General features: G+C 46.4%; 1 protein-coding gene across 2 annotated transcripts in view; it reads right to left on the reverse strand.

The window, feature by feature from the left end:
- Positions 1–5789: 5789 nt before the first annotated feature.
- Positions 5790–14503, reverse strand: part of GOSR2 (golgi SNAP receptor complex member 2) — a 32918-nt gene continuing 24204 nt past the window's right edge. The window contains exons 5-6 of one of the 2 annotated variants that reach the window (XM_032806578.2): positions 14317–14457; positions 5790–6448 (exon numbers count right to left, since the gene is read on the reverse strand). In XM_032806578.2, coding sequence (XP_032662469.1) covers positions 6287–6448; positions 14317–14457 — 303 coding nt within the window. In that variant the 3' untranslated portion in view covers positions 5790–6286. The remainder of the gene's footprint in view (positions 6449–14316; positions 14458–14503) is intronic. The other variant, XM_075059565.1, reaches the window with a different exon arrangement.

The raw sequence follows: 14503 nt of genomic DNA on the forward strand, positions 1-14503 counted from the left end.
GAGACTATATCTGTGTGTTCCATAAATATTTCTGTTCTGTATTTGGGGAACACATCTGCCATTTCTGCATTACTAGTCATAATTCTACCATCTCCATCCAGTAACAGACCAATACCATTGTCAGGGGATTCTTTTTCTTCCAATTATATTTTAAAAATCCTTCTTATTGTGCTCAGCTCTGCTCGCCATACATTACTCCTTGTGTTGTTTCCCATATTCATTTTATACCTTTTCCTAAATTCTGATTTATATTATTTACTATCAATTTCCCCTTCTTCCATTTGTTATATTTTTTTTTAAGTTTTTTAAAGCGGCCTTCACTTTCCCTCTAAACCAGGTCATTTTTTTAACCAGCACAGCCTCCTTCCTTGATTGTGGCTTTTGCGGTATCTGAAATGATTCTGTGACATTGTGTACCTCAAAGTAAGCACCAGACCGAGGGTTTCCTGCTGAAGGACACATCCTACTGGAATCTCCCGGGTCTTCTTCACAGGGGAACATTCCCTGTCCGGTTTCTCTTTCCTATGTGGCATCGGGGACTGTGAATGGTGCCGCCCGGTGGCACTGGCCTTGCAAGCCCAGGTGTGGTGCTGGTGCTCCCTGGCGGAGTCCTTCCTCAGTGCCAGGACATCGCACACTGGGTAGATACTTTCCAAAGCCAGTAATAATGGGTGGAGTAATTTTAAGACAACAGCCAAGGATCGCTTATGAGAAAGCCAGAGGGTTTTCCCAGGTTGGACTAATTTGAACTTCAGTCCTAATGTATCGTCTATATTTTCCAAGATAGTCAGTGTAGACGAGCTCTTTGTTGCTCTATGGCCCTAATTCGCGGGAGACCACTCTTTCAAACACCAGCTGGGAGCCACAGGTCCTGACTCCTCACTTTCCTGTTCCTCCCCTCCTACTTCCTTCCTGCTAGCTTTATAGGCCTTCTCCCATCAAGCTCACAGGTGTCTCTCCTTTAGGGCTTTAATCAGCCAGTGCCTGTCAGCTCCAATCTCTTCCCCTTACTGGGAGCTGAGCTAACGGGCTGAGTTAGTGCCTTTTGGCCAGCACCCTGTTACATTCAGTCTTTTTGGACTCTTGCTGAAAAAAATAATATAATGAAAACATGAAATTTATAGCTTTTTAAATGTCTTTTGAAGAATCTGCAGCTTGTACTAGATATTGATTTCAATTACAACACAATACAAAGCGTACACTGCTCACTTTATATTTCTTTATTACAAATATTTACACTGTAAAAACAAAATAATATTTTTCAGTTCACCTCATACAAGTACTGTGGTGCAATCTCCATTTGTGGTGCAAATGTAGAATTATGTACAAAAAAAATAACTGCATTCAAAAACAAAACAATGTAAAACTTTAGAGCCTACAAGTCCCCTCAGTCCTACTTATTGGTCAGTCAAATACTCAAACAAACAAGTTTGTTTACATTTGCAGGAGATAATGCTGCCTGTTTCTTGTTCACAATGTCACCTGAAAGTGAGAACAGGCATTTGCATGGCACAGTTGTAGCCGGCGTTGCAAGATATTTACATGCCAGATGCCCTAGAGATTCGTATGTCCCTTCATGCTTCAACCACCATTCCAGAGGACATGCTGATGATGGGTTCTGCTCGATAACAATCCAAAGCAGTGTGGACTGACATGTGTTCATTTTCATCATCTCAGTCAGATGCCAACAGCAGAAGGCTGATTTTCTTTTTTGGTGGTTCAGGTTGTGTAGTTTCCGTATAGGAGTGTTGCTCTTTTAGGACTTCTGAAAGCATGCTCCACACCTCGTCCCTTTCAGATTTTGAAAGGCACTTCAGATTCTTAAACCTTAGGTCGAGTGCTGTAACTATCTTTAGAAATCTCACATTGGTACCTTTTTTGTCTTTTGTCAAATCTGCAGCAAAAGTGTTCTTAAAATGAACATGTGCTGAGTCATCATCCAAGACTAACAGAACATGGCAGAATGGGGGTAAAACACAGCTGGAGACATACAATTCTCACCCAAGGTGTCATGAATTCAATTAACATTTTTTAAACGAGCGAAAGCATGGAAGTATGTCCTCTGGAATGGTGGCTGAAGCATGAAGGGGCATACAAATGTTTAGCATATCTGGCACATAAATACCATGGAAATGCCTTGTTTTTGCGCGAAGTTATGTAACAAAAAAAAAAATCTACATTTGTTAATTGCACTTTCACGATAAAAAGATTGCACTATGGTACTTGTATGAGGTGACTGAAAAATACTATTTGCAATCGAACACTTTGTATTCTATGTTGTAATTGAAATCAATATATTTGAAAATGTAGAAAAGCATCCAAAAATATTTACAAAATTTCGATTGGTATTTTATTGTTTAGCAGTGTGATTTAAACTGTGATTAAATCACCATTCAATTTTTTTAGATTAATCAACAGCCCTAAAAATAACCATCCAATCCTCCACATTGTATTGCTTTACAAAACCTACATTATTCACACACGAGTCACATGAACAAGCGGGATGGCTACCTTTCCTTTTGCTGAGCAGCCAGCACTGGTCAGAAAGGGAGGCAGCAGGATTTTCTTCAAAAGCAATAAAACTTAAATAACAACTGGAACATTAGCAAGTCCATGGAACTGGCTCAGAAGCAAGACGACATTTCTGATTAGACTGAATTCTGGGCAAGGAGGAGCGGAATTTTGCACACAGCATATGTATGATAACCGCTGTTTCAGGCCAATCCTGGTTTATGTTCTGAGAGGGGCACAGGAGATGGTAAGAAGGTCAACAGAACTGAAACTGCCAGCTCTAGAGCAGACAACATCACTAAAGCTGGCTAGGTAACATTGTACAAGCACAATACAGGAGAGAAAAAGCTTTAGTTATCATTCTCCTCCTTTAGCGACTGCTTAAACAAGCCCTAGGAGGTTCCACAGGTGACTGCTGAAAGAGGAGTGACTAAGGCACCAGGCAACGGAGCAGTATTTGCACCCCCAGGAGAGAAAAGGAGATTGACAAGGAGGTAGGTAGTAAGAGCCTGCAGTCCAGTTTTATTTTTAAAATAAACAGCTACCTGTTGACTTGCAGAGAGCACACTGCCTAGAAAGGCATTAGCACCCAGATCATGATGGGGATTTATTGCAGGGATTCTTGCCTCCACCAAAAAAAAAAAAAAAAGGAAGGTCTCTTTAGTAAAACAGGACTCTTAACCAAGCATATTTTGAGGTCAGAGAACTTCTGTTCCAAAGGATTTATTTCCACAGCTGCTGCTTCAACCCAAAATAGAACAGAACAGATTAAAACTGAAGTAAAAATGGCATCCTTGTCCATTTCCACTCTCAGCTTCCATCCCAAAGGGCTGGATGGCCGTTGTATATGCAGTTGGACTAAAAAACAGAAAACTGAGCAAGCCAGTGTGCCTGAATGTACAGTAATGATCTAAATGACAGCAAATGTGTAGCTTGCTGGGGAAGGGTCCTGCCTCGTTATATGAAGAACGCCGCCATTTAAGGTGCAGCACTGCAAATTTCATGGTCAAATGGTGCCCATACAAGCATAAAGTCCATGCACACTCAAGCTGTAGTTAGTTCTCTTTCTATGGACACTTTCTTCTCAGCAACAGACCTGGTTCTGCCACCACTCAGATCTCAGCAGCCCCACAGAACTTCAGCTCATACGCTGGCAGAAACCTCCCCTGTGATTCTATAGATTTGGCCAGGCTAGCTCTGCTGCAGCCACTTGGTTCCTCTTTCCTCTAAGGCTCAAGGGCACACCGGGAAGGGCTGAACCAATTTTTCATTTTCTCGGCTGCTCAGAAGTTTTCCTGATTTGATAACATTTTTCAAGCACAACTTTATCTGCTAGAGCAGATGAAAGAGAGGACTAGAAATCTAGGGTGCTCACAAGCATAAACAATGCTTGAGAGGCATGGAGCCTTCCGACATATACAGCTCAGGGACTGTGGGTTTTTTTCACCTTCCTCTGCGGGACGGATAGCCTAATGGGATCATCTGGGCATGTCTCACCTATCAATCCCCTGCCTTTGCAGGGGCATCGGTGGCACCTCAGTTTCTTCTGTTTTCTGCCTGGGACACGCAATGGTTCAGTCTCTCCCCACTGAAATCATTTAGCCAACTCATTAAGCTCAATACAGGGTGAAATGTAATAGCCTGTGAAATACAGCAGGTCAGACTAGATCCCTGCTGGGATAGTTCGTACTTTAGTTCAGCCCGTTTTTTGCCCACAGTAACTAGACATTTAAGTTTAGATGAAAAATGTATCCCTCTTCTCCAATTTTCAGCAAGTTACCTACTGCTGCAGTGTACAGAATGCAATGCACAGAAATTCCCCCAATGCATTGGGGGAGAGGAATGTTGTGCTTATTGGTGATTTGTTTTGGTTTTTTTAACAAGATACCGTTGCACCAGTTACAGAACACTGAACTGGTTCCCAGAAAGACACAAAACGTGTGTACATTATGACAGCTCGGCACCATGATGACCAGACACCTGGAAATCCAGGAATGCTTTAGACTTCTACAGGAAGCTGGGGGCAGGAGCACCAGTGAAGGTTGTTTAAAGGACAAGTTCCAGAGATAACACTTCTGTGACAGAAACCTGTCCACTGGAGGGAAAAAAATGGTGATGTTACAATGAGACCCTGTTTTCCTTACTCCACATTTAAAAGTAGGTAAAGTTCTGTGGCTAAGAAGTCATCATGTCTCATTCAGTTGTTTCCTCTAACTCTCCTTCAGGTGCAAAGATGCTTTTCAGAGTTGACAGGCAGCAGGGGTATATAAAGGATAACCCTTCCTCCAAGGCTGCGGGACAGGAATTTCCTTTAATTTCTGGGCAAAAAACTTTAGGAACACCACTTTTCCCCACCCCAGGAGCTGTAAGTTTGAGGTGTGCTGCGCTGGTTCCATCCATCCATCTCTGTGATGTGGTGTGTGAGGTGCATGTTATTAGCCAGGATGGACAGGGATGGTGTCCGTAGCCTCTGTTTGCCAGAAGCTGGGAATGAACGACAGGGGGTGGATCACTTGGTGATTCCTTGTTCTGTTCACTCCCTCTGGGGTACCTGGCACTGGCCACTGTTGGAAGACAGGATACTGGGCTAAATGGACCTTTCTGACCCAGTGTGGCTGTTCTTATCTCAATGCTAAAAAACCACCTGTCCCACACAGGAACTGGCCAGGCTGCATTTCAATTTCCTTCTGGAAACCTTGTCAAAGTACCAGCTACAGAGCCCCAACAGGGAGGGAGACAAACCAGCTTGCCAGGAGACCGGCCATGCAAGCAAACAAAGTCTTATGGTTTTTTGAGGTTGGACTTGTCAGAGAGACGACTCACATGAAGCACAGAACTTCTTCTACAGATACAAATCTACCGAGGTTTATCCCTGCTCCCCAGCAGAAGGCTAGGGGCTGAGAGAGAGGTTCCTAAAAGGTGATAGGAAGAGGAAGAAAAGTGGAGGTTAAACTAGACATTTAAAAGCATTCTACTAAACAGTATTTCTCTGCTTCTGGGGTGAAGCACTCAGCATTGACTGGGAAAAGTCAGCCTGGGAAAGGCCTTTCAAAGACATGCAGGTGGTGTGGGAATAGACTCAGAAACAAGGGAGCAGCAGCAGCGGCCGAGCCTGAGGCAGGAAGAGCCACGCTGGGTTAAAACTGTCTTTACCCTAACAAAGGAACTTGGCAGCGGCTGTGGTGATCGTGCCCTTCCCTGTGAGAGCTACGCCCCACCTCTGCAGAGAGGTCAGTTTCCATTTGGGGACCACTGAATTCACATCGCACCCCTCTCCATGCATGTATGCTCTGCAGGGCAGGCCCCTGTAGGGTTTTATTACTTTCCTCACAAGGCTTCTGCATGTGGAAAACAACACAGAGAAACCCCCAGCACAGAGAAGGCACATCACATTTTTCCTTACAGTTCTTATCTCCTCCATCCCCTCTCCAGACTGCCCCCCCCAATAAAAAAAATGAGGTTATCACAACCATTCCTAGTAGAGCTGATCAAAAATATTCATTGCAGCCGGCTCCTGTGTAACTAGAGTCTGCAGTATACAGGCAACAGGCTAACCACATTAAAGGCTGGGCTCCTAGTTCTAATTATGGCATCCTCGGCCACATTTGCTCCCCTCCGCATGGCCCATATGTGATTACATCTGAGTGTCATCTGGCATACACTGTAGTTTACAGAGCAGGACCAACCCACAGGTCACAATGAACTAGGCAGTACATTTGGGGAGGGCAGTCTGTCTTCATCCAAATGGTTCTCTCCTCTAGCTCGAATTATCAGCTCACGTCAGGTACTGCACCACAAGGAACATGATCATGCAGCTCAAGAGCATTCCGCCGATCATGAAGTATTTGTCCTGGAAAGCCCGCTTCTCAATCAGTCGCATCACTGTGTTCGATAAGCCCAGCATGTTGGCAACATCTAGGATTTTTTTGTGAGTGCCCTGAGAGTGACAAGGAGTAAAAAAAAAAAAAAAAAAAAATATCAAACCATTAGCTTTGTGTCTCAACACTTCTCATACCACGTTATGGATGTTTTAGCACTGGAGACAGGTGCTGGCCTATTTGATCTCCACACAGGAGATGGAGCTCCCCACTGACCAACAATTCTCACCACTCAAGAGGGAATAGGACACCTGGGAATCAACTGAGATAGAAAACACGCAAAAATCAAGAACAGGAGATCGATCAAAGGTCCAGAATGAAGGATCCAGAAGGGGACATCACACTTAGAATCTCAGACAGTGTCTGCTACTCCAAGAAGATGTTAAGGGAACCATGTCAGGGAACTTCTGAGTGGTGACCCAGATACATGATCTAACAAATACACGCAAGATTTTACAGTCAGATATGCCTCTCTCATCCAGCTTCTCTCTCCTAGACTGATGGATGGCCAACGCCAGGAGGCTGACAAGGTCTCAAGACTATAGGACCATTGATAAGGTGTGTAAAAATGAAAAGGTGTGTGAAAAATGCACCCAGAATCTCAATAAGAGGATCTGGAGGAGACAGAAGAGGGCCTGCAACCTGGTGCACCATGCCTGGCATGTCCCATGGACTCCCTCTTGCTGCTTAAGAGGGTTGGACTAGATGACCTCCTGAGGTCTCTTCCAACCGATATCTTCTGTGATTCTAAAGGGGCAGGCATGGGGGTACTGAACTGCAGCAGCCACACCCCCATACTCGCAGCTATGTGAAGGAGCCATCAATTTAAACTCTTGGAGAGCCCTGGGACCAGGGGGATTAGTAACTGGCCCACTGGGATCTTCACCATGGCATGATGGCAGTATGCTCTGTCACACGGTGTTGGGTGGGACTGAAGGGCGAGAATTACTGACAATGATGATAGCAGCTTTGAACTGGACAGACTGAAACAGCCATCTGATAGTAACCAATCTGGCCAGATTTGAACTGGCCACCGTTACTACTCCCCATCATCGGTGTAATAAACAGAACTGCATATTGCAACAGATACCAACATTATCACTTGTGTACACAGAAGCACTGGTATTTGCCTAATTTGTTGAAATTAGTTTCTTCTCCCCAGTTGATGAGACCAGTAAGATTCCTCCTCCCCACCCCATGGGACTCTCATTAAAATTTGGGAATGCTTCACTTTCAAATGCAACCTTCCGTCTGCCTCTGCAGCAGCCTATAACACTTCAGCCTCTTTCAAAGAATCCTTGCTGCATCAGAAAAAACAGAAGAAGCAGAACCCAGAGAAGTATATAGTTTTGCCTTGTTTGGTAACAGTTAGCCCTTTAGTGGTCAATTCTTGTTAGACTGGCCAGAAAAAGCTGTACGCAGACTAGCTGAGACTACCATGTTCCTAAGGCCACTTCTATTCATGAGTCCAACCCACTTCCTGCCATCCGCAGCACAGAGAGGAAAAGGGCCGAGACCAAATCAAAAGACACTAGATATTTATGTACAGTAACTCCTCACTTAAAATTGTCCGGGTTAACGTCGTTTCATTGTTACGTTGCTGATCAATTAGGGAACATGCTCGTTTAAAGTTGTGTAATGCTCCCTTCTAATGTTGTTTGGCAGCCGCCTGCTTTGTCTGCTGCTTGAAGAAAGAGCAGCCCATTGGAGCTAGCTGGTGAGGGCTTGGAACCAGGGTGGACCGGCAGCCCCCTATCAGCTCCCCGCTCCCCTAAGTTCCCTGTGCAGCAACTGCCTGCAGTTCAGCTCTGCCCCTCCCCCCACTGCTATGTGCTGCTCCTGCCCTCTGCCTTGGGGCTGCTCCCCAAAACTTCTGTTTGCTGTGCTGTGGGGGAGAGGGAAGGAAGAGAGGGGCTAATGTCAGGGTGTCCACCTCCCCCCTGCTCCTGCACCCCACTTACCCCATCTTCCATAGAGCAAGGCTCAGGATGGAGGGACAGCAGCTGTGGTCTCAGCAAGCTGATCTAATTAACAAGGCAGTGTATTTAAGGGAAATGCGCATATCTCCCTCCATTCCTGCTGCCTTGCATTGTGAGAGAATTAACCCTTGAGGGCTCAGCCAATTGCCAGTTCATCGTTTAGCAGTAAGGGAAATATCCCACCCTCTGATGCCTCCACCTGAATCAAGCTTCGCAATCATCATCACTATGTACCAGTATTCTATTGTTTGTTTAAAACTTGAGAGAGAGAGAGGCCTTGTCTACACTTGCAAGTTGCAGCGCTGGTGAGGGGGTTACAGCGCTGCAACTTAGCAGGTGTCTACACTTAAAAGCTCAGCCAGCGCTGCAACTCCCTGTTTGCAGCGCTGGCTGTACACCTGGGTCTGCTTCCGGTGTAGCGAGACCAGGCGTTGGTGAGCAGCGCTGGTCATCAGGTGTGGACACTCACCAGCGTTTTTATTGGCCTCCAAGTATAGGATTATCCAGCATTCCTTTTCAGCCTCTCTCACGTGCTTAGCCTCCACTGCCTGGCTTAGAGCCTGGAGAGGAGGAAGAGCGGGCTTGCCACTCCAGCCGGGAGAGCGGGCTTGCCCGAGCTCCGCCGGAACGGCTTGCGGGGCTGCCGCGCTCCAGGCCGGCGAGAGCGGGGCTTTCTGCACTCCGGCCGGAGGCGCGCTTGCGGGGTTTGCCGCGCTCGACGGGAGAGTGGGCTTCTGCATCCGGCCGGAAGCGCGCTTGCGGGTTTGCCGCGCTCCGACGGGAGAGCGGCGGCTTGCGGTTTGCCGCGCTCCGCGGCGGAGAGCGGCGCTGCTGGCTCTCCGGCGCGGAAGCGGGTTGCCGCGCTCTGGCCGGGAGGACGGGCTTGCGCGCTCCGCGCTGGGAGAGGGGGGCTGCTGAGCTCCGGCCGGGAGAGCGGGGCTTGCTGGAGCTCGGCCGGGAGAGCGGGGCTTGCAGTTTGCCGCGCTCCGGCCGGGAGCGGGGCTTGCTGGAGCTCCGGCCGGGAGAGCGGGGCTTGCGGGTTGCCGCGCTCCCGGCGAGAGGGGGCTTTCTGAGCTCCGGCCGGAGACGGCGCTTGCGGGGTTTGCCGCGTCCGGCCGTGGAGAGCGGGCTTTCTGGAGCTCGCCGGCGGAGAGCGGCGTTGCGGGGTTTGCCGCGCTCCGCGCGGGAGACGTGCTTGCTGGAGCTCGGCCGGGAGAGCGGGGCTTTAAGAAGCTGCATGTATGTATTCAGTTCAGACTTTGGCCTTTTACTGTTACACAGGGTTGAAGAAGACAAAACAGATATCAGCTACCTGATAGATTTTGGAGTTCATTGTTTTTCCATGAAACTGAAGTACAGTATATACAGAAGAAAGCAGAGTATAAACAAAGGACATAGCAGTATCGGATAGCAGGGCTGTAATTTAGTTCTCTTGTGATGTAGTTATAACACACTACCTGCAGGGTGGTGTTTTGACATCAGTAGAAAATCTGATAGAATTATAGCCTTGAAATCAATCTGGGAATAGAAGCAGAATCTATAAATCAGAACAGAAAACAACCTACAGAGTCTCATTTCAGAGGCTCTGTTCCTTAGAAATAATAAATGGTAGTGTTCAAACTATGTTTATATTCAGACCCACATACACTAGTCACATACACTAAATTTACACCATTGAGCGGATCAGTCTCCTGACTCCTCCATCTTATAGAAGAGAACAAACTAGTAACTGATGGAAAAAGAAAGAAAATTAAGTTATTTGAAAACAAACCAAATGGGCTATAAGTTTGTTAAAATGTAATAATAAAAAGTGCATACAGCATCCACCACTGCATCCAAGAACTGCCCTAGAACAAGGAGGGAATAATCCGTCCCCCTCTTGTTTCTGGTAGACTGTATTTTATAAAGGATTTCTTGTCTTTTGATTCACGTTTATTATTACAGAAACTGTACATGTATACAAGTAAAAATAGAACTGCAATCAATGAACCACTGCAGGTAACTGCTGGAGCAATGTCTTAACTGCAGTGGAAGGCACCAACATTACTGTTGGCTTTCAGCCTCAAAGTGCTCCTTTAAGACATCCCTTATCCTTGAAGCTGTGCTGGCCTCTCTAGTCGCCCTGCTCTCTGGCTGTTCAAATTCAGCCTCCAGGCGTTGAACCTCGGAGGTCCATTCGCCAATGAAGGTTTCACCTTCCCTCACAAATATTATGGAGATACAGCACGCGGTTTATAATCGCTGGGATGCTGCTTCCCCACGTCCAGCTTCCCGTAGAACTTCTCTCATCCCCTTTAAACGGCCAAAGCATGCTCCACGGTCATTCTGCACCGGCTCAGCCTGTATTGAACCGTCCTTGCTCATGTCAAGCTTCCCTGTATACGGTTTATGAGCCAAGGCATTACGGGTAAAGCGGGGTCTCCAAGGATCACAATGGCATTTCGACATCCCCACTGTGATCTTACGTCTTGGAAAAAGTCCCTGCCTGCAGCTTCCTGAACAGGCCACTGTTCCGAAAGATGCGTGCATCATGCACTTTCCAGGCATCCTGTGTAAATGTCATGAACGCCACGGTGATCCACAAGCGCCTGGAGAACATTGAGAAATACCCTTCCGATTAATGTATCGGATGTCAGGTGGGGTGGTGCCAGAATAGGAATATGCGTCCATCTATTGCCCTCCACGTTGGGAACCCATTTGGCAAAGCCATCCACAATGTCCGGCACATTCCCCAGAGTCACGGTTCGTCTGAACAGGATGCGATTAATGGCCGCAAACTTGCATCACACTATTCAACGGTTGACTTTCCATCCAAACTGGTTTGCGACCGATCGTAGCTGTCTGGAGTTGCCAGCTTCCAGACTGCAATAGCCACCCTTCTCACTGACAGGCGCAGTTCATCTCGCTCTTTGCTGCAGGGTTGGGGGCGAGCTCAGCACACAGTCCATGAAGTGGCTTTTTGCATCCTAAGTTCTGCAGCCACTGATCGTCATCCCAGACTTGCAGGACGATGTGATCCCACCACTCAGTACTTGTTTCCCGAGCCCAAAGGTGGCGTTCCACGCTGCAGAGCACGTCCGTTACTGCGACAAGCAATTTAGTGTCAGCAGCGTCAGCAGCATCTATTTCATCATCTGAGCTCTCACTGTCACTTTGGAGCATAAGGAATAGATCAACTGCCAGACGGGATGTGCTGGCAACATTCATCAGCAACATCCTAAGCAGCTCGGGCTCCATTTCTTACTGAAATCACACGCTGCAGAATCACAATGGCACCAAACGGCTGAAAAGGGAAGCGATGCACCACGGGTCGTTGGAACAGGAAGCGGAATGACCCGCATCCTTCCGTCCCCTTCCCACAACCCCCAGCAGCAAATTGGGACGAGGTGCTCTGTGGGATAGCTGCCCACAATGCACCTCTCACAACAGCGCTGCAACTGGTGCAAGTGTGGACACACTGCAGCGCTGGTCGCTGTCAGTGTGGACACACTGCAGCGCTGGCCGTACACAGCTGTACGACCACAGCTGTAATGGCCAGCGCTGCAAAACTGTAAGTGTAGACAAGGCCAGAGAATGTGTATATATGAGTCTTTTGTCTGGTGAACAGAAATTTCCCTGGAACCTAACCCCCTCATTTACATTAATTCTTATGGGGAAATTGGATTCGTTTAACATCATTTTGCTTAAAGTTGTATTTTTCAGGAACATAACTACAACGTTAAGTGAGGAGTTACTTTAAACCGCTCCCAAGCACTTTCACCCTTTGCAAATTTGAGATGTGGCACATCCTCAGCTGGTAAGCACATGATGGCTAGACTCCTTCAAAACCAGAATGGGAACGTTCAAGGTTTGGCCGCGAAACCAGTCTTATTTACAGGTGAGAGTGCAAGAATTCAGGACTAATAAAAAAGTTTAGTACCGATACCCTTTGAGTTCTTTCATGTGCCAGAGAAAAAGCCTAGTATAGCTAGCACCAACGTGAGCCTTCCCAACATGTTTGTGTGTCAATATGCCTCAGTCCTGGAGAGAGCATGTCTCTCAGGGTGAGAAAGCTATATCGCCATGGCTCATTCAGTTCTTGGTAGGGTGACCAGATTATAGGGACAATCCCGATTTTTGGGTCTTTTACTTATATAGGTTCCTATTACCCCCCACCTGTCTCGATTTTTCACATTTGCTGTCTGATTACTCTAGTTCTTGGTTTATCTGAGCAGAATGCCAGCAAGAGGGACAATTCATGACAAAGTCTGATGGTGTTTTTGGTGATGTGAACACTTGTTTCCTGGAAATCAGACAGACCATGAGCACTGCACAGCCATGAGATGGTAACAATTTTAGGTTCTTACTGACCTGGGCTGGATGTAACTCAGTGATGTACAGATGAATGGTAATTCAATAGACAGCCTGAGGCCCACAGTCGCCCAAAAGGAAGCAATCTCAAAACATTTAAGAAGGCAATTAAGCAATTCTCCCCACATTCAGCTGGGACTTTTGAAAGCTGCCACAATATAACAAATTTATAAGTGTAAAAGCTTAAATTGTTAACCCCGAAATGCTGAGTTAATCCATGTTGATGCCTTCTGGATTCAAATGACATTTGAGCGTCCCCCGCTCTGCACTAGCCCAGGTTCCTCTGGTCATTCATAGAATCATAGAATATCATGATTGGAAGGGACCTCGGGGTCATCTAGTCCAACCCCCTGCTCAAAGCAGGATCAATTCCCAACTAAATCATCCCAGCCAGGGCTCTGTCAAGCCTGACCTTAAAAAACTCTAAGGAAGGAGATTCTACCACCTCCCTAGGTAACCCATTCTCTCTCATGTCCCATGAAAGAGTTAATTCTGTATCTTTGAGCTGCTGTCACATTTGAACAGAGCCTGAAACAATCTTTAAAATAAGAGCAAAATGCCCTACTGATCAAGGGACATCAAGAGATATGGCCCCTTTCAATACAGAAATTCAGACAGGACTAGACTGTTTACATGTGCTGGCTCTTTGAGACAGCATCTTTATCAGATAACTAAAAAAAAAAAAAAAAAAAGACAATTACTTTTCAGAAACCTTAATATAAGTAGCTGAAAGATCTTTCCAGACATTAAGGCCTGGTCTACACTTAAAACATATACCAGATTAGCTATGTTGATTGAGGGGGGGTGGTTTTTTTGGTTTTTGTTTTTCAAACCACCAAACATAGCTATGCCAGAATAAGTTATAACGTAGACGCACTTATGCACCTCTACCCTGATATAACGCTGTCCTCGGATGCCAAAAAGTCTTTCCGTGTTATAGGTGAAACCGTGTTATATCGAATTTGCTTTGATCCGCTGGAGTGCGCAGCCCCGCCTCCCCGGAGCACTGCTTTACTGCATTATATCCGAATTCGTGTTATATCGGGTCGCGTTATATCGAGGTAGAGGTGTATTGGCATAAAAGTGCTTTTGCTGATATAGCTTATGTCTCAGGGAACTGGTATAAAAGCTACATGGGCAAATAAACTGCATCCATACTAGAAGGGTTTACTGCTGTAGCTATAGCATCAAACCTTTTCTGGTGTAGACAAGGCCTTAGTCTCAGAATCTATCTATAAGGTATGCATTATTTCCCCCATTTTACAAATGGGTAGACAAGATAGAAAGAGAAAGTGACTTGATCAAAGCCCCATAGTGAGTCAATAGCACAGCTTCAGAATAGCACCCAGGGGCCTGATTCCTAGTGTCCTATCCTGCTAAGGCATCCTAGCTCAAAAAGTTGTTTCAAGTTATTGTCTGTTACCGCCTAAAACAAATTTCAAGGATTTGAACTTGCAGGTTAGTTGAAGTGCAGGACTGCTGTTGCCCCACACTCTGAACCTGAAGTGCTGGGTTTAAACAAACCAAGGGGTGTCTATTAGGCCTGGTCACCATAAATGAAGAAACTTGGGGTCTTTTTGGTAAAAGGGATGCCCCACCTTTAGTGTCATTCTCTGGTCCCTCAGCCCATTCAGGATGCTGGTCCCACTGCCAATAAGATCATCCATGCCACGATGGGCATTCTGGAGGGATTCATTAAACTGTAATGTTTCGTCGATCGGTATGGTGGTGTCAGAGTCCTGTGGGGAAATGCAGTTTCTTGGTTACCTCTCCAGCTTGCTGAGT

This window comes from Chelonoidis abingdonii, chromosome 21 (genome assembly GCF_003597395.2).
Source record: "Chelonoidis abingdonii isolate Lonesome George chromosome 21, CheloAbing_2.0, whole genome shotgun sequence".
Classification (NCBI taxonomy): Eukaryota; Metazoa; Chordata; order Testudines; family Testudinidae; genus Chelonoidis; species Chelonoidis abingdonii.